Source organism: Corythoichthys intestinalis, chromosome 1, assembly GCF_030265065.1.
Source record: "Corythoichthys intestinalis isolate RoL2023-P3 chromosome 1, ASM3026506v1, whole genome shotgun sequence".
In the NCBI taxonomy this organism is placed as follows: Eukaryota; Metazoa; Chordata; class Actinopteri; order Syngnathiformes; family Syngnathidae; genus Corythoichthys; species Corythoichthys intestinalis.
The window spans coordinates 31,905,496-31,925,728 of NC_080395.1; the positions used below are offsets into that span (position 1 = coordinate 31,905,496).

Sequence of the window (20,233 nt, forward strand, 5' to 3'; positions counted from 1 at the left end):
TTTTTCTTGACTTTTTTGCCAAAATCATCAATATTAAAACAATAAAAGGCTTGAACTACTTCAGTTGTGTGTAATGAATCGAAAATACATGAAAGTCTGTTAATCAGTACGTTACAGAAAATAACTATCACAAATATACAAATATAAAATATACAAATATAAAATTAACAGGTGTGAATTTTATTCCTCATCAGAGCACAACGCACAAATATCTTATTGTGCAAAAAACGGAGTTGCACGAAAAAACAACACAAAATAAAATTGGAAAAACAAAAATTAAAACTCAAAAACATAAATCAATAGTGTTGAAAAAAAAGACGGGTCCCTTCCTGGCAACAGCAGCACGCAAAGGAGCGCAAAGTGGCAAGCGAAGGAATTTTAAGGACGCTAATGACGAGCGCCTAGATGAGGCGCTGAGTGACATCATCTGGCAGAAGGACGGCTGCGCCGTGAGAAGCCCACGTGACCGATGACGAGTCGTACCGGCCGGCCAGCAGCCAATGAAACATCTTCTAAATGATGTCATGCAGCAGCTGCAGCGGTGGTATACGTCATCCTCCTCGTCTTCATCAGCATGAGGGGCGACATCAGATGTAGCTGCGTGTCAGGTAAGTGGGCGACCCTCTTTTTTTCATCCTTCTTTGCCTATTCTCCCCTGCTTTCCATTTCCTTCTTTGTCAGATCATTTCGCAGCTTTTGGACTTGTCGTTAATTTGGTGACTGTTCGATGAGGTTTCGCCTCAGACGCGGCGTCAATTGAAATTGTAGCGAGATGAAAAAAATGAAAAAGAAGGGACGCGTGCACACACAAAAAAAGAACTTTTCAGGAATGATAAAGGAAAAGTGTCGGAGAGCAAATCCAAGAAAGTAGTCGGTGGCGCGGCGCGTCTATGCTTCGGTGGTAACCATACGTGGATCAGGAATTTTACAAACAAGCCAATCAAATTGCTAGAAACGTCCACGGTCATCTTTTAGATACACAGTATAGTGATCCCTTGTTTTTCGCGGTTATTGGGGTCCAGAACCCGTCGCGATAAGTGAAAAACCGCGAAGTAGGGCCTCCTCCCCAATTTTTGTGTGTGTGTTTGTGTCAATGTATTTATTTAGATTCAGCATTGAAAAGAGATACATATTAGACATGTTTTTTTTACCTTTTTCCCCAAAATATAATAATTAAATAAATAAAAACATGTACTTATAGCATAAGCAGATTTTAAGGGAGTGACAGGGGGGCCACCCCCCCGGTGGTCGAAAAGTGTCATTGCATGTAATTCGTATATAATAATAATTCCTATAATTTCATATATATATTAGGGGTGTCAAACGATTAAAACTTTTTAATCGAGTTAATTACAGCTTTAAAATTAATTAATCGTAATTAATCGCAATTAATCGCAATTCAAACCTTCTATAAAATATGCCATATTTTTCTGTAAATTATTGTTGGAATGGAACGATAAGACAAGATGGATATATACATTCAACATACGGTACATAAGTACTGTATTTCTGTATTATAACAATCAACAAGATGGCATTACCATTATTAACATTCTGTTAAAGCGATCCATGGATAGAAAGACTTGTAGTTCTTAAAAGATAAATGTTAGTACAAGTTATAGAAATTTTATATTAAAACCCCTCTTCATGTTTTCGTTTTAATAAAATTTGTAAAATTTTCAATCAAAAAATAAACTAGTAGCCCGCCATTGTTGATGTCAATAATTACTTACACAATGCTTATGGGTGCTGAAGCCTATAAAATCAGTCGCACCCAAGCGCCAGCAGAGGGCGGCAAAACTCCGAAAAACACAACAAGTACACCTTTCACTCTGCTGTCATTTTAATCTATTTGAGCGGGGCATTTGTGTGTTAATTGCGTCAAATATTTTAACGGGATTAATTTAAAAAATTAATTACCGCTCATTAACGTGATCATTTTGACAGCCCTAATGTGTAATGCAATAAAACTGCAACAAAAATGAATGAAATGAACAAAAAAACATTTTTATAATGGGTCGAAATTATTTTTCGAGCACCTTAGACAGTCATTTGCTTTGCATATAATTTCAAATATATATGGCGGAAAACATTCAGGTGACTTGAAGTTCCGCTCTGAGACCCCCAATTTGGCCAACTTTCAAAATTGTCCGATATGCACATGTGATACATCATTGGAAAGCTTAAAATCTCCATTTTCTGGGGGAATAAAAATTTTGAACAGGAGGGCATTTTTAAAAAAATATATTTTTTAAACAGCAAAATCCTATCTGGAGGTGAGAGCACGCAAGAGCAGAATTACAGACGTCATGACTTTAACGAGGTAATATCGCGTACTTACCTTGTTTTCGATCCAAAAACTCCATGAAGCATGTATCACTGAGTGTCAAGACACAGCTGTGAATGGCCATAGCTGGATTTTGGGGGGATTTTATGGGTGAAACATGGTCATATAACAAGGGTCGCAATGCAGAAATCGCAGACATTAAGGAGTGGTCGAGAATTTATTTTTCATATATTTAACCTTTTAAACTTTGTTTTTCAATTTTTCTTTGTTTGGATCGATTATTTATCATCGAACATATCGGGGAAAATGTGACAGTAACAAAAAAAAAAATACAATTAAGCGATAGTTATGAGGTAGGTGACTTTTTTACAGACGCCATTTTTTTCATTATGACATAATTTGTTTAAAAGTTTAAAATATGTGAGTGAATAAGTTTTTTCAAAGTCGTTTTTTTTTTTTTATGAAATATGAGACATCAATTAATGATTCTAAGCTAAAAACGACAGACATTTTGAATAATAAATATAATTAATTACCTTCGTTTTATGGCTGGGTTGAAACAAAAGCGGTTGCGCGTTGTCTATAAACTGGGGTTTCCAGGGTAAAACGGACAAATTAAAAATTGTTCGGGGGCTTAATGCACCATGAATCTGTTATGGCAGCATATAGACATATTTTTCTATCAAACACAACAGTTGTTTTGACTTAAAATACTGCAGTTTCTTTTAAAGAGGAGTGCAAGAGCAAAAACCGTTTTTTCAGTCTTGTCTGTGTTTTCCGCCATATATACATATATACAGTGGGGAGAACAAGTATTTGATACACTGCCAATGGGTTTTCCCATATATATATATATATATATATATATATATATATATATATATATATATATACATACATAAGAGAAAAAAATATTTTAAAAAATGATTGAATGATTGAAATGAATGATTTTCCTTGATTGAATTTTTTTTTTTTTTTTTTTAATTGAGGCAACTTTTTTTGGTTGAAAATATATATTTTGATTGAAGCAACTTTTTTTTTTTTATTGAAGCAACTATTTTTTTTGATTGAATAATAAACACACAAATCTACCTCCATATGGCTCCGCCCTGGGGATACAATTTTTGACTGGGGTAAGTACATTGGCACGACATCGGCGGGTGTACCAAATTCGATGGGTGACCATCTTGGCGAAAAGTATTGCCTAAGCAGCCTGATTTAGAATTCCCCTCAAGAATGATGGGAAACAAAAAACGCTCATTGTCACCTTATTATTATAAATATTCTTGTAAGTTAATTTTATTGCTGACACTGCGTTTTGGGGTCATCAACATGTTGTGCCCCCGCTTCCCCAATAGTCAAACTCCGCCTATGTTGGCAGAAAACACATACAAGGCTAAAAAAGCAGTTTCTGCTCTTTCATCCTCTATAAGATAAACTGCTGTATTTTAAACCAAAAGAACTGTTGTGTTTGATAGAACAATAAGTCTATATGCTGCCATAGTGAATTCATGGCACATTAAGCCCCCGAACTATTTTTAATTTGTCCGTTTTACCCTGGAAACCCCCGTTGACAGACGTCGCGCAACCGCATTTGTTTCAACCCAGGCATAAAAAGAATTATATTTACATATATTTTTAAAAATTATTCACTTGCATATTTTAATCTTTTAAACAAATTACATCACAATGAAAAAAATGGCGTCTGTAAATAAGTAATGGATATCTACCTCATAACTATCGCTAAATTGTATTTATTTTTTTTGTTACTGTCGCCAATATTTTAGATTAGATTAATCAATTCAAACAAAAAAAAATGGGGAAAAAAACGTTTAAAAGGGTCAACATATGAAAAAGAAAATTTCGACCACTCCTTGATGTCTGCGATTTCTGCATCACGACCCTTGTTATATTACCATGTCTCACCCATAAAATCCCCCCAAAATCCGGCTGTGGCCATTCACAGCTGTGTCTTGACACTTGGTGATACATGCTACATGGAGTTTTTGGATCGAAAAGAGGTAAGTACGCGATAATATCTCGTTTAAATTGGGGCGTCTTTAATTATGGTCTCTCATGCTCTCACCTCTAGTTAGGGTTTTGTGTTTAAAAAATCTATTTTTTTTTTTTTAAAAATGCCTCCCTGTTAAAAATTTTTCCTTTGGTGTATCACATATGCAAATAGGACAATTTTGAAATTTGACCAAATTGGGGGTCTCAGAGCAGAACTTCAAGTCACCTGAGTTTTATCTGCAATATACAGTGGTACCTCGACATAGGATCGCTTCGACACACGATCTTTTCGACATCCGATGTAAAATTTGACTCGCCATTTGTTTCTACATCCGACGACATGCTCGAAATACGATGATTTATGCCAGTGCCGCAGTTTCTTTTTTCCCCGCAAAACGGACACACAGCTGATTTTCTTGTGAGAGAAATCAGCATAGGTTCCAAGAATATTAGTCCAGGTGGTGAAAAAAGGGAAAAGGTGATGCTTACCGTTGAAATGATGATGTAAATGATAGAAAAATGCATAGCATAGCATGGTGTGCGTGTCCGTGAACTGGCTCGACGATTCGGCCGTAAAATGTCTACGATCTCGACGGTCCTCCTCCGACCTCCGTTCGCCATTCTTTATAAGTTAATGTGACAAATATTATTATTGTAACATCGCCAAAGAAATCGTCAGCTTCGTCAGGTTTTTGATCATTTCAGAACTTGTGTAAGACAACAGGCCTACTGTCCGCCGCAGCTGACACCCAACAACAAAACATGAAAAGTGAAAGTAAAAACTCTAATGCACTCTCTCTCACTCTGTCGTTAGCGGTGCGTTCATATACACCACGCAAAGCACATCTGCCAAGCATTATTATTATTAATATTACATTATTATATTATTATTCCTATGGGGAAATCCTGCTCAACATATGACCATTTTGACTTACAAACAATGTCCTGGAACGAATTAACGTCGTATGTAGAGGTACCACTGTATAATAAATGTTTTTTAAGCACTTCAAATGTAATAATTATGATTATTATGAAGTTTATAACATGTTACTGTCCCACCGGATTATTTTTAAACAAGAATAAATTAGAAAAATGCTTGCCTTTATTAAATGTTTCATGGAGTGAATCCACTCAAATCCGCTCAAGCTGCTCACTTACACACAATGAGTTGCCACAGCAACTGTTTAACAATTTAAACGATTATTGACGCATGCGGCACTTTGAAGCTTGGGCTTCCAAGCATTGGTGCCAAGATCAGATATTAAAAGTCTGTCAATCATTGTTAACTTTAATAAGCAACTCCAGTGCACTGCCTGACCAACAAAGATGATCGGCTCGGGAGGCTCATCTGCATTTATTTATTTTTGAATTGAAACAAAATCCGTGATGGACTGAGGGCGCGAAGTTTGAAGCGCGAAGTAGCGAGTGATCACTGTTTGTCGTTTTGTTCAAAAGACAGCTTTTCATTCGCCAAAATGCTTTACTATTTTGAATTGCTTTCGGATCGAAGTAACTGTGTTCAATTTTGACACAGTCGCAGCATCTTTAAAGCCCCTCCGAAAGGATCAAAGATTAAAGACTTTGTCATGAGCTTGGGGGGGTTATGGCGGCGCGGCTGCACGCCCGGTTTGCGGGCGTAAGCGGGGCCTGGGTCGGTGAGGTTAAGGGCTAAATATCCTGTATGATGATGTGTGGCGCTGTAATATCTGTTTCAGCAGGTGTGCTTATCACAGCTGACATAAAACTCTTCGCCTGTTCAGATTTGTTTCACCACTGACTGTACCGTATGCTCTCTTGCTACTTGCAGGTCGTCGATAACTCAAATCACCCTGAGTGTCAAACTTCAACCTGAACCTTCATCATTGGAACCATGACATCATCCCTGAGAGAGAAGCTGCAGGGACTCCCCCTAGCTTCCCTCCTGTGCTCCTGCATCATTCAAAAAGCGCCCGATACCAGCGCTGAGAAGGAAGGTCAGTTCGACGGTCAAAGGAATGCCAATTCACGACAACGGCTAGCCATTTCATATTTGTTTTGCGCTCGCTCCTCCCGCAGGCACGGTGGACCTGAAGCTGGGCGCCATTCATCACCTGGAGCCCGGCGAACACGCAAGCGGCCGGGCCTTCCGTGTGGTCCTGGAGCCGCCCGGTTTCGGCGGAGGGCCCGGTCAAGGCACACAGGATGCCTGCCGACAGATTGTGGTCCGTTCCACCTTTACCGACCTAATTTGGCACGTGATGCTCGGAACGTCATCTTGAACGCGTGTGCGTGTTTTTCCAGTGTCGGGAGGCGGAGCTTTTGGAACCAGGGAGGGAAGACCGGCGCTGCGTGGTCAACGACCGGCTCAACAGTGACGTCCGAAACATGACAGAGGTCGGTTTCAATTTTGCTTCCTTCTCTTTAGTCGCTATAGAAAGTCAGAGGAAAACCGGCTCGGCCTTAACGTCGTGGATATCGGCTAGGTTAAAAAGTCAAGGCTTTAACACTCAAATGATTAAATAAGGCTGAAATGATGTTCAAATGACATGACATTAGTCTGATGAAAGCATTGGAAACCTACTAGTGGGAGTCCTACTAGTTATCGTTAATCATACAGGTAGTCCCTGGTTTACGAACGAGTTCCGTTCCTGCGCTGGCGATGTAACCTGGATTTCCACGTAAATCGGAATGAGCCCTTTAAATACCTCAAAACACCCTTTAAATTACAAAAAAAAACAACAACAATCCAAAAACATGTATTATACGTCATTGTACTGTCCTCGCCAAGATGGTAGAGCTATACACACATCCTATGTGCAATACTTATTTATGTGCAATATTAATGTGCAATATTCAATGCCTTCACTGTCAACTGCTACTACTTCACTTCAATTATTTGCACTGCCTGAACATAGGACTACCTCATACATACTTTATATTTATTTAGATTGTATACTTTTATTCTTGCAAGCCACTTTCGGGATTTTTACTTTTCCTGCACTGTATAGGGAGGTGCTCCACAGTTTTATTGTACAACTGCATAATGACAATAAAGGGCTATTCTATTCTATTCTATTCTATTCTATTCTATTCTATTCTATTCTATTCTATTCTATTTAGGGCTGTCAAAATTATCACGTTAACGGGCGGTAAATAATTTTTAAAATTAATCACGTTACAATATTTGACGCAATTAACGCACATGCCCCGCTCAAGCAGATTAAAATGACAGTATAGTGCAATGTCCACCTGTTACTTGTGTTTTTTGGAGTTTTGTCGCCCTCTGCTGGCGCTTGGGTGCGACTGATTTTATGTGCTTCAGCATGACGGGCTACTACTTTATTTTCTGATTGAAAATTTTACCAATTTTATTGAAACGAAAACATTAAGAGGGGTTTTAATATAAAATTTCTAAAACTTGTACTAACATTTATCTTTTAAGAACTACAAGTCTTTCTATCCATGGATCGCTTTAACAGAATGTTAATAATGTTATTGCTATCTTGTTGATTTATAATAAAAAATACAGTATTTATGTACCGTATGTTGAATGTATATATCCATCTTATGTCTTATCTTTCCATTCCAACAATAATTTACAGAAAAATATGGCATATTTTATAGATTATTTGAATTGCGATTAATTACGATTAATAAATTTTTAAGCTGTAATTTACTCGATTAAAATTTTTAATCGTTTGACAGCCCTAAAAAATTCTATTCTATTCTATTCTATTCTATTCTATTCTATTCTATTCTATTCTATTCTATTCTAAAGTCCTAGCTAGACAGTGAGCTAAGCTCCGAAATGACGATGTCAGACGTCTGTGTGGTTTGCTGACTTTATTAAGCTGCTCATGACATCAACAGTTGCAGAATGAAAGTATAATAAAATGAAATTAAATCAGTCTCATCCTCAATAAAAGCAAATGAAATCTGCGTTTACAAGTAGCTGCTGATGCAGCAATAACAAACGATTAGCATGTATCAGTTAGCGTCCGCACTTCATCAAAAACAATCCCATAAACTCGCCCCAACTATTTGACCACAATTGAAAATGCACAATAAGCAGTACTAAATGGGTTATACTAGTATATAGCCATTGCCTCTGGATGCTTCACAAGCAACAAATGTGCACGCAGGCTGTCACCTCTGTCACTCGGCTGCTCTGTGTGTGCAAGATAGGCGTCTCTAAATGCGCTCGCGTCCTGTTCTTCCTGCGCCAAAATAAAAGCATGCATTACAAAACAAAAGTCAACATTGAAAAAAAAAAAAAACAACGACACGCAGTTGTCGTAAAGTCGAAATAGCGTAAGTCGGGTCTGTCATAACCCTGGGACTACCTGTATTTGGGGATAGGGCATGCCGGGCTGGGATTTGCCCCTTGTCAGAACGTGGAACTCGGGTGGATACAGTCAAGCTCACGTGTGATTGATTCGGCAGGTTTCTTGACGGACGACCTGATTGTGAGAGCGGCCCACCTTCGTCTGGAGCCACTCTGGGAGAGTTTTTAAAGGAGAGGCCCACATGATCAGGCTTCATTTGGGCGGGACGGAGAGGACGTCACCAGCGCCTGTAAATAAAGATGCGACAAGGGACACCTGTGATGTCACGTGCCACGTCATGTTGAATAATGCCTCTCCTTGGACCTGTTTCATGCCTGTAGAGGTCCTCAGATTGACTTTTCAGTCACAGTGGCGCACTTTTTCCAACTCTGGGAGACTTCTGATCATTTGGTTTTCGTGCCATCACGAGTAAGACATTTCAGTTTGCTCGTACAGCAATTGTGTCTTCCTAGTTACCTTTTTTTCCCCCACTATTACATTTCAGCTGTTGGCAAAGTTACGACTTTGGAAAATTCAACTGCTTACTTTAGTGATCATTTCAATGGCAAGAATGGACACTTATGTCAATGCTTGATTGTTTTTCTTTGAGGTAAAAAAAAAAAAAAAAGAGGCCAGTGATCTGCTTAAGAGACTTTGGACTTGAATTTCTAGGCTGCATACAGACATTTGGCTTTTATGATTCTACCAAATGCAAGAATAGACTATTCCTTCACCAGCTGTAATCTTGTTATTCTTTAGTTATCAACATGCTTTGTGTTTTTTGTTGGTATTAGACATGTGCCGATTACCGGTTTCAAGGTATACCATTGTATGAAAACGTCAAGGTTTCAAAACTGCCAAAACTTTCCGTCATACCGTCCCTATGGTATTAGCTATTTTTTATGTCCCAAAAACGCATGCAGAAATGCCTTGCTTGCAGCTGTAAGGCTCAACCCTCTCCCATTGGTTGTTGCTCAGTGTCAGTAAATCAGCTGTGCTACACGATCGCTGGAGGAGGTGAAACTCCTGAACTCTTTCCCCCATCGAGGAAAACGAAGTCGCTGGTATGGGAATACCTAAGCTACAGAAAAGTTACAGATGGCAGCGGATTAGAGGACTGCAGAGGAGGCAATACCTCCAATATGATTTTGCATTTATAAAAAATTAAAGGTTAGTAAACATTGTCATGAATGGTTCCCACAAGCTACAAAGATTAAATCTAACATGTTTAGTGTGTTTAGCGGTGGTAAAACGTTTTTTTTTCTCTCTGGCAACTGTCTGTGTTGAGAAATAGAGTGTGTTTATAATGTAAACATGATACATGTAATTCACACGTGCTTATTATGGAAAAATATTAAATTATTTTTGTTATGATGGTAATAATGTTGAGCTGTGGCTGTGGGTTAAGGCTCATCTAAAGGACTGCATTTATTTTAATTTATATTTTGTTATTAATTAATTATTTTAATTTAACATTATAGTTATGTTCCAATTTGCTGATATGTTTTGAACAATAAAACTCCTGTTCAATGGGAAAAAAAAGGTTATTTTTTTGTTGTTGTTGTTTTTTTAATGCCAGATATCTCAACACATTTTAGAGCTGTAATTGTTATCATACCGTCAGAATATCATACCAGCACCTGCATAGTTGGCCTTGGTAACTTTTGGGAGAAAATTAGCTTTTATACTAGAGAACATAAACATATCTAGCGGAACACAGACAAATACAAATGTTTTTGTTTCGGTGTGACTTATAAACCTAAAACAACATTTGGGAATGTTTTTTGTGCTAAAAAGCAGTATAGACATTTTGGGGTGGGAATTTCTGTCCCTCCCATGCAGTTGAAGTTGATTTCTGATTAAAAAGAGCGACATCTCTAATCTTTTCAAGCGGGTATCGTTTTGCCCAGCCCACTGTACCTATCTAGAAATCTGTTGAGGGGTTTCTAGATCAGCAGCCACGGTTTTCTCGTTAACGCAACGTGTGGTCAGTCGTAAGGAAAAGGCCGCACGTGGACCAGTGAAATATCCGACAGCTTGGGATTCATTGCACAGCCACGCAAATACTACTGCACTAAGAGTCAAGGGGAAAAAAGCCTCAAAAATACACCTCGGGATTTTAAAAGACGTATGATTGTAGGCATGACCATTAAGTAGGAGGGGCTGCTGACCAAATGAAAAATGACCGAGAAATTACATTTTTATAGCACAGATTGGTTATTTCACGTCTGGAATTTGGACCTGATTCACAGCCTCTCGATTATTTGGATACCCTTGTCATAATGAGAGCCCAATTTGAGCTTCTCCTATTTTTCTCCTTCTCCTGAGGGTTCTCTTTGAAGCAGAAGACAGGTTAAAAAAAAAAGAAAATTGTGATGGTTTTGAGGAAAATCGCATATGAACAACATTTGAGGATGAGGGGAAACAGATGATGTCCTTGTCTGTTTCACCTCCTGCTCAAAGTGCCTCAGTGATGTCTCTTTTAGCTCATCTCTTGCGCTGAAGTTATCCCAAGTGTCAAGTGTAGTGTTCTGCCAGGAGGTCCAATATTGCTTCCTGACATTCACGTTTTACACATTTTAGTTTGCAGTGTGTGACGAGTCAAGCGGAGGTTGTCATGATTTCAAGACTGACATGGAAATACATTTCAATTTAATCATAAGGGAAGTTTGATTTTTGTGGGATGGGGGGCAAAACAGGTTGATGACCCCAAAACGCAGTGTCAGCAATAAAATGAACTTGCAACATATATGTATATATCTGAACCTTTTGGAATTTTTCACATTTCTGCATGAAATCACCACCAAATGTGATCTGATCCTTGTCAAAATCACACGGATGAAAAAACAGTGTTTGCTTTAACTAAACCCCCCCCCCCCCAAACATTTATAGGTTTTTATATTTTAATGAGGATAGTATGCAAACAATGACAGAAGGGAGAACAATAAATAAGTGAACCATCACATTTAAATATTTTGTGGCCCGCCCCCCTTTCGCACGATATGTTCAACCAGACGCTTCCTGTAGCTGCAGATCAGTCTGGCACATCGATCAGGACTGTACTAATCTTGGCTTATTGTTCCAGATAAAACTACTGTAGTTTAGTCAGATTCCTGGGATGTCTGGCATGAATCGTTGTCTTTAGGTCATGCCACAGTATCTCACTGGGGTTCAAGTCTGGACTTTGACTTGGCCACTCCAGAACGTGCATCCTCTTTTTATATTCAACTGTCTGACAGACGACTTCAGGTTTTCCTGCAAAACATTCTGATAAACTTTTGAATTCATTCTTCCATTAATGATTGCAAGTTGTCCAGGCCCTGAAGCAGCAAAACAGCCCCAAATCATGATGCTCCTTGCTCCATGCTTCACAGTGGGGATGAGGTGTTGATGTTGGTGAGCTGTTCCATTTTTCTCCACACATGACATTGTGTGTTACTCCCAAACAATTCAACTTTGGTTTCACCAGGCCACAAAACATAGAGCCAAAGCTTCTGTGGAGTTTCCAAGCGCCTTTTTGCGAACATTAAACAGGCAACATTGGGTTTTTTTTTTAGAAAGCAGTGGCTTCCTCCGTGGAGTCCTCCCATGAACACCATTCTTGGCCATAGTTTTACACATAGTTGATGTGTGCAGAGAGATATTGGACTGTGCCAGTGATTTCTGTAAGTCTTTAGCAGACACTCTAGGGTTCTTTTTTACCTCTCTGAGTATTCTGCGCTGAACTCTTGGCGTCATCTTTGGTGGACGGCCACTCCTTGGGAGAGAAACAACAGTGGCAAATTCTCTCCATTTGTAGACAACTTCTCTGACTGTCGATTGATGAACATCCAGATTTTTAGAGATGATTTCGTAGCCTTTCCCAGCTTTATACAAATCAACAATCCTTGATCGCAGGTCTTGAGACAGCTCTTTTTTGACCGAGCCATGATGCACATAAGACAATGCTTCTAATCAAGACAATTCTTACCAGTTGTGTGGTTTATAGTTGGCTGGGCAGCTTTAAACCACTCATCAGTGATTGGGCACACACCTGAATTTTAAAAAATTGGTTTCAATTGCTCTTTAAGTCTCCTTAGGCAGAGGGTTCACTCACTTATTTTTTCCCCTTGTGTCATTGTTCGCATGCTTTTCTCATTAAAATATGAAAACCTATAAATGTTTGGGTGGTTTTAGTTAAAGCAGACACTGTTTTTACATCTGTGTGATTCTGACAAAGATCAGATCACAGTTGATGGTGATTTTATGCAGAAATGTGAGAAATTACAAAAGGTTCAGATACTTTTTCATACCACTGTATTTGTATATGGCGAAAAAGACAGACAAGACTGAAAACGCAGTTTCTGCTCTTGCACTCCTCTTTAAAAGAAACTGGTGTATTTTCAGCCAAAACAACTGTTATGTTTGATAGAGCAATATGTCTATATGCTGCCATTGCAGTTTCATGGCGCATTAAGCCCCTAAACTATTTTTAATTTGCTCGTTTTACCCTGAAAACCCCCGTTTACAGACGTCGCGCAACCACTTTTGTTTCAACCCAGACATAAAACGAAGGTAATTAATTATATTTATTATTCAAAATGTCTGTCAATTTTAGCTTAGAATCATTAATTGATGTCTATTATTTTGTTAAAAAAAAAAAAAAAACGACTTTAAAAAATTATTCACTTGCATATTTTAATCTTTTAAACAAATTACGTTACAATGAAAAAAAAAAGGTGTCTGTAAAAAAGTCACGGATATTTACCTCATAACTATCTCTTAATTGTATTTTTTTTTGTTTCTGTCGCATTTTTTTCGATATGTTAGAGGATAAATAATCGATCCAAACAAACGAAAATTGGAATAAAAAAAAAAAAAAGGTAAATGATTGAAAAAGAAAATCTCAACCACTCCTTGATGTCTGTAATTTCTGCATCGTGACCCTTGTTATATGACCATGTTTTACACATAAAATCCCCCCAAAATCCAGCTGTGGCCATTCACAGCTGTGTCTTGACACTCAGTGATACATGCTACATGGAGTTTTTGGATCGAAACAAGGTTCGTACGCAATAATATCTCGTTAAAGTCATGGCGTCTGTAATTCTGCTCTCGCGTGCTCTCACCTCCAGATAGGGTTTTGCTGTTTAAATTTTTAAAAAAATTTTTTAAATGCCCTCCTGTTCAAAATTTTTCTTCCCCCAGAAAATTGAGATTTCAAGCTTTCCAATGATGTATCACACGTGCATATCGGACAATTTTGAAAATTGGCTAAATTGGGGGTGTCGGAGCAGAACTTCAAGTCACCTGAGTGTTTTTCGTCATATGCATCTTGACACTGTTCGTGTTCAATCCTTTGTTCAAGTTCAATTGTTGTTGAAGCTTTTGAAAGCTTAGGTTTAAAGAAATTATGAATATCCATCTTGCCTCCAACATGATCTGTTCAAAAAATAATTTTGACCTGTAATGTCTATTATGAAATACTCCGCGTATGACACTGTTATTTTTTTGCATCAGCGTTTTTTTTTTTATTTTTTTAATGAGGATCAGATGGATCGATGGATCGATGAAGCAAGTTGTTGTTGTATGATGGCGATCGACTGTATGAGATTTGCATACAGCACATGTAAATGAAACCAACGAGTCCTCGTATTGTTAAAAATTATAGTTTCTTTTTTAAACACTTTGCACAAGATAATCATCAATAAATGTGATTATTGAATGTATTGTATTAATTTATTAGTGAAATGGGTGAGAAAGTGAAAGAATAATGTACGTATATATGTGTATTTATGTATTCATTTATCTGGAAAACGTGTGGGGTAAATGACCCAAAATATAGTTTTGAGAACTATTTGTGGTGAATGTGGTGAAAATGAGTCTGCCTTAGGAGAAGTTTAATGAGATAAACATGAAAATGGGTGTTTTTACGTGCAGAGTGTGAGAAGGCCACGCACAAGCTTTTCCGTGGCCTTCTCGCACTCTGAGACTACAAAATACAGAAATTTCAGGATGAGAAAGGCAAAAATACAGTATGGCTGGTACTCGCAGCTTCCAGAGTTGACCTATAGCTGCTCTCCAATTGGCTATTGCCTAGCATTCCTCGCATCCAATTGGCTAAGAGAGACCTCTATTGTATGTGTATGTACAGGGTGACCCCCCAAAAAAAGTTTACACTGCCATAATACAACTTAAATGCCATGTTTATTCAGCTTAGAATTAGAATTTAATCACAAATTATACATTATTGTAAAGAACATGTACAGTACACTCTATTTTTCAATGTGTCCTCCCTTAAGTGTCACAACAGCCTCCAGGCGCCTGCGGAACGCTTGACAGGTCTTCTTTATGTAGGATGCTGACATCTTTTCCCAAGATCTAACAATGGACCTCTCCAAGGCTGCCACAGAAGTTTGTGGCTTCTTACAGGCACTGTCCTCCACAGTTGCCCATATGCTATAATCCAGGGGATTGAAATCTGGACTCTGGGGTGGCCACATATCACCTTGTCAATCAACTTTTTGGTCCCCACAGATCGGGCATTTCCAGACCCAGGTTTTCGTGAGGCTGTTCCAGTATCTTTCAGCTTCTTTTTAACTTTGTAGACTGCACATCTGGATATTCTCAGATTTGCTGCAATCTCAGTAGGTGTCAGACCGGCACACAGCAATTCAGGTACAGCTAAAATTTTCTTCATTTTCAGCAGAAGCACAGGAATTGTAGAGACGAGAGATTACCAGCTGCATTGAGTGACCTTAATGAATCACTTAAGCATGACAACCTATTTAGATATGTTTCAATGTCTTTTAAACAAGCAGTCAACTGAGTGTAAACTTTTTTTTGGGTCACCCTGTACGTACCCCAATGTCCTCTTCATTTGCCTCTCGCGTTCCAACAACTTTACATGAGTGTATTAATTATGATTCTTTACTCTATTCTTGTTTTTTTTTTTTACATAATGCACAACTCGGATTTTATGTTTATTGTGCAATAATGTAATTGTAATATACTGTATATTTGTTACATATTTTGATGCATTTTTATGCAGTATAAAAGATTCATGTCTAAATTTGGGGGGGCTGGGAAGGGATTAGGGCATTTACATGGAAAACGTGTCTCTAATTACAGGCTTTTCAAGTAAAGAAATTACTTCCAGAACCAATTAATTTCGTAAGTAGAGGTACCACTGTTTCCTGATGTCGTGTTTGAAAAGCAAAAGCGACGAGCGACAAGTTGTCAACATCACACAGCACAGCAGAGGGGTTTATTGAACACATTGCACAAGAGAAGAGATAAGCTCCAGCCACGAGCACTTCAGCTTCGCGGTGACCGCCGTACATCTCGGATGCACGTGCAGCCCACGGCCACCAGGCGGGGCTCCAGGCGGAAGCGCCGCCGTCCCCCCGGCTCCGGCGACTCCACGCGGCGCAGCAGCGTCACCTGATGCAGGATGGGCTTGGATCGTAGCCTCGCGTCCTCGGTGCCGTCAGGGTTCAGACAGCCTACCAAGACACAGCGGGCCTCTGACACCGGCGGGAAGACGGTTGCGTCCAGCAACTTGCTGACAACAAAATGCATGGACGTATTACATGCGTGCATGCGTCTCTACGCTGTGTGTGTGTGCGTGCTTTTCCTACTTGTAGGTCCATGGCGAGATGGAGCGGTTTTGCAGTGGCTGAATAGTCTGGGAAGGATGCAAGATGCTTGGGTCCAGCTCCAGGGTCACCGTTTCTAACGGGGACTTCACCGTGGCTTCCGTTTGCTTATCCACTTTCAGGTCGGCATGGCCCGGCAACATCATCATTATTATCGTCCACGCCACCTGGACCCATCAAACCGCTTACCTTCATCATCTTGAGCATTTTTGCGGTCATCAAACGTCATCGGCGCTCTGATAATTACTATCGCTCACACTCGACGATTTGTTTCCCCTCGACACGCAAATGCTAACGCCATGTAGGAGTGTGACGTGCAGAAAAGAAGTTTCAAAAGGGTGATTAGGCCAGATGGAAACAGACAACAGACAGAGCTCGGAGTTGTTTCTGTCACGTATACAGTGTTTTTGGAGGCCTTCGAGACAGACAAACCAAATGCCTGATCATTTCAGGCCCGTTTCAGTCTTTCGACAGCCCTTTTGACAATCAAGTACTGAGCTGCTGAAGTTTAACAAATTATCCAGAGTTTGATTTCAGCCGTTCAAGCATAAATTTTACCCCATTTCTGTAGTTGTTAATAAAAGTGGATGGAAATTTCTGCTTTTACTTTTAGCAAAAAGCCACCAGCAACATTTATGCCTATTTTCTGACGGAGGTTACCGACTAAAGATGTCCGGATCGATTAGGGTTTGATCGGGTCCGATCACGTCATTTTCAAAGTATTGGAATCGTCAAAAAATATCGGACATGCCTTTTTATTATATATATATATATATATATATATATATATATATATATATATATATATATATATATATATATATATATCTTTATTTAAATCGTTTTTTAATTGTATATAATGTTACAGACAAAATGTCTTACATTCATCTAGAGTAGTTTTGGCTTAAAATAGGGCTATCAAATTTATGGCGTTCACGGCAGTAATTATTTTTTCTTAATTAATCACATTAGATAATTAACGCATGCGCTGCACGACCCACTCACACATTGTCGCGTTCAATTTATAAAGGCGCTGTTTTACCAATATATAGAGCTAAACGCAGCGTATAATGAGTAGAAAGAATTTTGACAGCCTTTGGAGCCTTATTTTATTTGGCTAAAGCCTTACATTCCCTCTCTCAGCAATTAAAATTAACGTGGGAGGCAATATGGGGAAGAAAGGTAGTAGTTAATCATTTTCTTAACACCCTATGTTCTTTCCCAACGCAGAGAAGATATATCAATTGGTGCCCCTACGCACAGTCATGGTTGCACTTCCCATCATGCATTTGGGTTGAATGGGTGCAGTATCATTTACTGAAAGTTCAACAAATACACTGGATGGTGATATTTAGTCACAATATACAAAGTCACATTTATCCTTTAAGAATTACAAGTCTTTCTATCCGTGGATCCCTCTCACAGAAAGAATGTTAATAATGTAAATGCCATCTTGAGGATTTATTGTCATAATAAACAAATACAGTACTTATGTACTGTATGTTGAATGTATATATTCGTCTGAGTTTTATTCATTTTTTTTTAATGCACTGCCAAAATGTATATGATCGGGAAAAATTATCGGGAATGATTGGAATTGAATCGGGAGCAAAGAAAAAAAAAAGCAATCGGATCGGGAAATATCGGGATCAGCAGATACTCAAACTAAAACGATCGGGATCGGATCGGGAGCAAAAAAACATGATCGGAACAACCCTATTACTGACCCAACCAAATGATTGCCACTTTACAACAAAACAAAAAAATTAAAACATTATTACCTCAAATAATGATATTTGGTTCACCAAACAGTCACTGGAAAAAGTCACTTGACAATAATTTGGCATCCAAAATAGATGATCGGTAGAGTGGTCAAAATAGTGACACCCCCATTCATTCTTCTTCACATTCGAAAAGATGGTCAAAAGATTCAAGTCATGTTGATTTCTATCGACCGAAAGCACTAGAAGATGATAAATTCGTAGACAACGTGAATCAACAGTGATATCCTTCGATCTAAAGAAGGAGTGAAAAGCGCAGCAGAAAGCAGTCGATTGAAGTTTCTAAGTATCTCAAAGGGCTTAACAAAGATGGGCGACATCCCTTTCATCTGAACCCCGCGGATGGGCAAAGAAACATTTCGAGGCACGCCTGGGGAATAAAGAAGGAAAACAAAACTGGCAACAAACGGGCTTTTAACGAAAGTCCAGCACAGAGCGAGCCCCAAGTCCTCATCACCCAACCGGTGGCTTTTGAGGCAGTTGCCAGCCTCTGTTCTTGCGTGTGTTCTGGAGGCCGATACTCACCATTGAGACGGCGCCGCTCGGCAAGGGAAACATTCTGGCAGATGCTCGGAAGGTTTGTCTGAAGCTCTGCAGATGCGGGGACCTTTATCCCCATCGACCGGTGTCATCTTCCCTGCTAGACCGCGTGTGACAAAGCGAACCACCAAACCACTTTGGGTTGACATGAAAGATTCTAGGTCAAGCTTTGCTTTTGATCTGCTCACGTTGCACTTTGGGATGAAAGAACCAGCGAACTTTAGCGGTTTGCGGGTTTGCTTCCTGTCGTAGGAAGCTCAGAAGGGGGTGTTTTCGGTAGGGGTCTTCCTTTTTTTGATGTGCTCCGGCCAGGAAATTCCACTTAAATCGACAAAGTTGACTGAGAACGTCACACGGAGGCCATTGGGACAGCCGGAGAAGAGTGAGAAGCTGGCTGGTTGGTGAAGGGAAGAGCAGGGACCGTGCTGAGCGCCAGGTCCGAAGCCGCGAACATGCCTCCCGCACGCATGTAGCAGCTCGATGCTCGGCACAGGAAGCAATGTGCGTCAGTGAGGCTGACCTGGTTTCGGGTGACCCGCTTGACGTGTTGTCACCGTTTCTGCTTTGTTCCGCCTACGTTGATGCGCGACTAATGGAGGCTTTTTGTTCCACTCCACCGCTTGATCCCACCGCGTCCTTCGAATTGTTGATCTTAGGCTACCGCGACACCTTGAAAAATCATCGTCGAACCTCTACAGCCCTTCGTTCTGTGCAGCAGATTCTCTCGATCCGGAGTTTTTGGTCAACGGAACACTCAACGCTAGGAGAGGGAACCTCTTGGTCAGGGGCGCTGCCAGGGATTTTGGGCCCCATCACCAGTGCTGGGAAACACACACACATTTAGAGTATCAACTACGTAATTTCCTGCATTCTGGTGAATCTTTTCACACTAATTTGTACATTTTCTAATCAATCAATCAACTTTATTTGTATAGCACATTTAAAAATCCGCCAAGGAGACCAAAGTGCTTTACATACCATAAAACAGCAAAATAAGTTAACTTTCAAAGATAAAACATACACAAAATTAAAATAAACAAACAGTCATTGCACATGAAAAGCTGAAGAAAAATAAAATGTTTTGAGGCGTGATTTAAAATCTGTAAGTGAAGGGGCCTGTCTAATAGTAAGTGTTAATTGGTTCCACGGCCTGGGCGCCATCACTGCAAATGCTTCAGCCTTGATCTTGGGACTTCCAGAAGCAGGTGGTCAGCTGATCTGAGGGTTCTGGTTGGACTGTAAGGCTGAAGCAGTTCTGGCAGATATGGCGGTGCAAGATTATTCAAACATTTAAAAACAAATAATATCTTAAAATGTATTCGGTAATGTACTGGGAGCCAGTGAAAAGATGCTAAAATCGGGGTGATATGTTCGCGCCTGCGGGTTCTGGTTAGGAGTCGAGCAGCAGAGTTTTGCACAAGTTGTAGACGGGCCAGTGCAGCCTGACTGACGCCTGCATACAAAGAATTACCATAATCTAGCCGAGTTATGACAAAAGCATGGATCAATTTCTCCAAATCAGAGCGTGATTTACAATAAATTTCACCTTAACAATCTGGCGAAGCTGATAAAAACAGTCACGTACAACGCAAGAAATCTGCTTCTCAAATTTAAAATCAGAATCAAATTGGAACCCTAGATTTTTGACACAGTTCTTAAGAAATAGAGACA

At 39.4% G+C, this 20,233-nt stretch overlaps 2 protein-coding genes across 2 annotated transcripts; one reads left to right on the forward strand and one right to left on the reverse strand.

Moving 5' to 3' along the window:
• Positions 1 to 543: 543 nt before the first annotated feature.
• On the forward strand, positions 544 to 10,129 carry LOC130922977 (stathmin-4-like). The gene is made up of 5 exons (XM_057848310.1): positions 544 to 608; positions 6,108 to 6,273; positions 6,356 to 6,501; positions 6,581 to 6,673; positions 8,723 to 10,129. Exons 2-5 carry the CDS (start codon positions 6,171 to 6,173, stop codon positions 8,729 to 8,731), a joined length of 351 nt encoding a protein of 116 aa, XP_057704293.1. The 5' UTR covers positions 544 to 608; positions 6,108 to 6,170; the 3' UTR covers positions 8,732 to 10,129.
• A 5,771-nt stretch (positions 10,130 to 15,900) lies between these two features.
• On the reverse strand, positions 15,901 to 18,675 carry il17a/f1 (interleukin 17a/f1). The gene is made up of 3 exons (XM_057830029.1): positions 18,548 to 18,675; positions 16,224 to 16,408; positions 15,901 to 16,147 (listed from the first exon to the last, which is right to left on the reverse strand). Exons 1-3 carry the CDS (start codon positions 18,578 to 18,580, stop codon positions 15,901 to 15,903), a joined length of 465 nt encoding a protein of 154 aa, XP_057686012.1. The 5' UTR covers positions 18,581 to 18,675.
• Between the last annotated feature and the right edge of the window lie 1,558 nt (positions 18,676 to 20,233).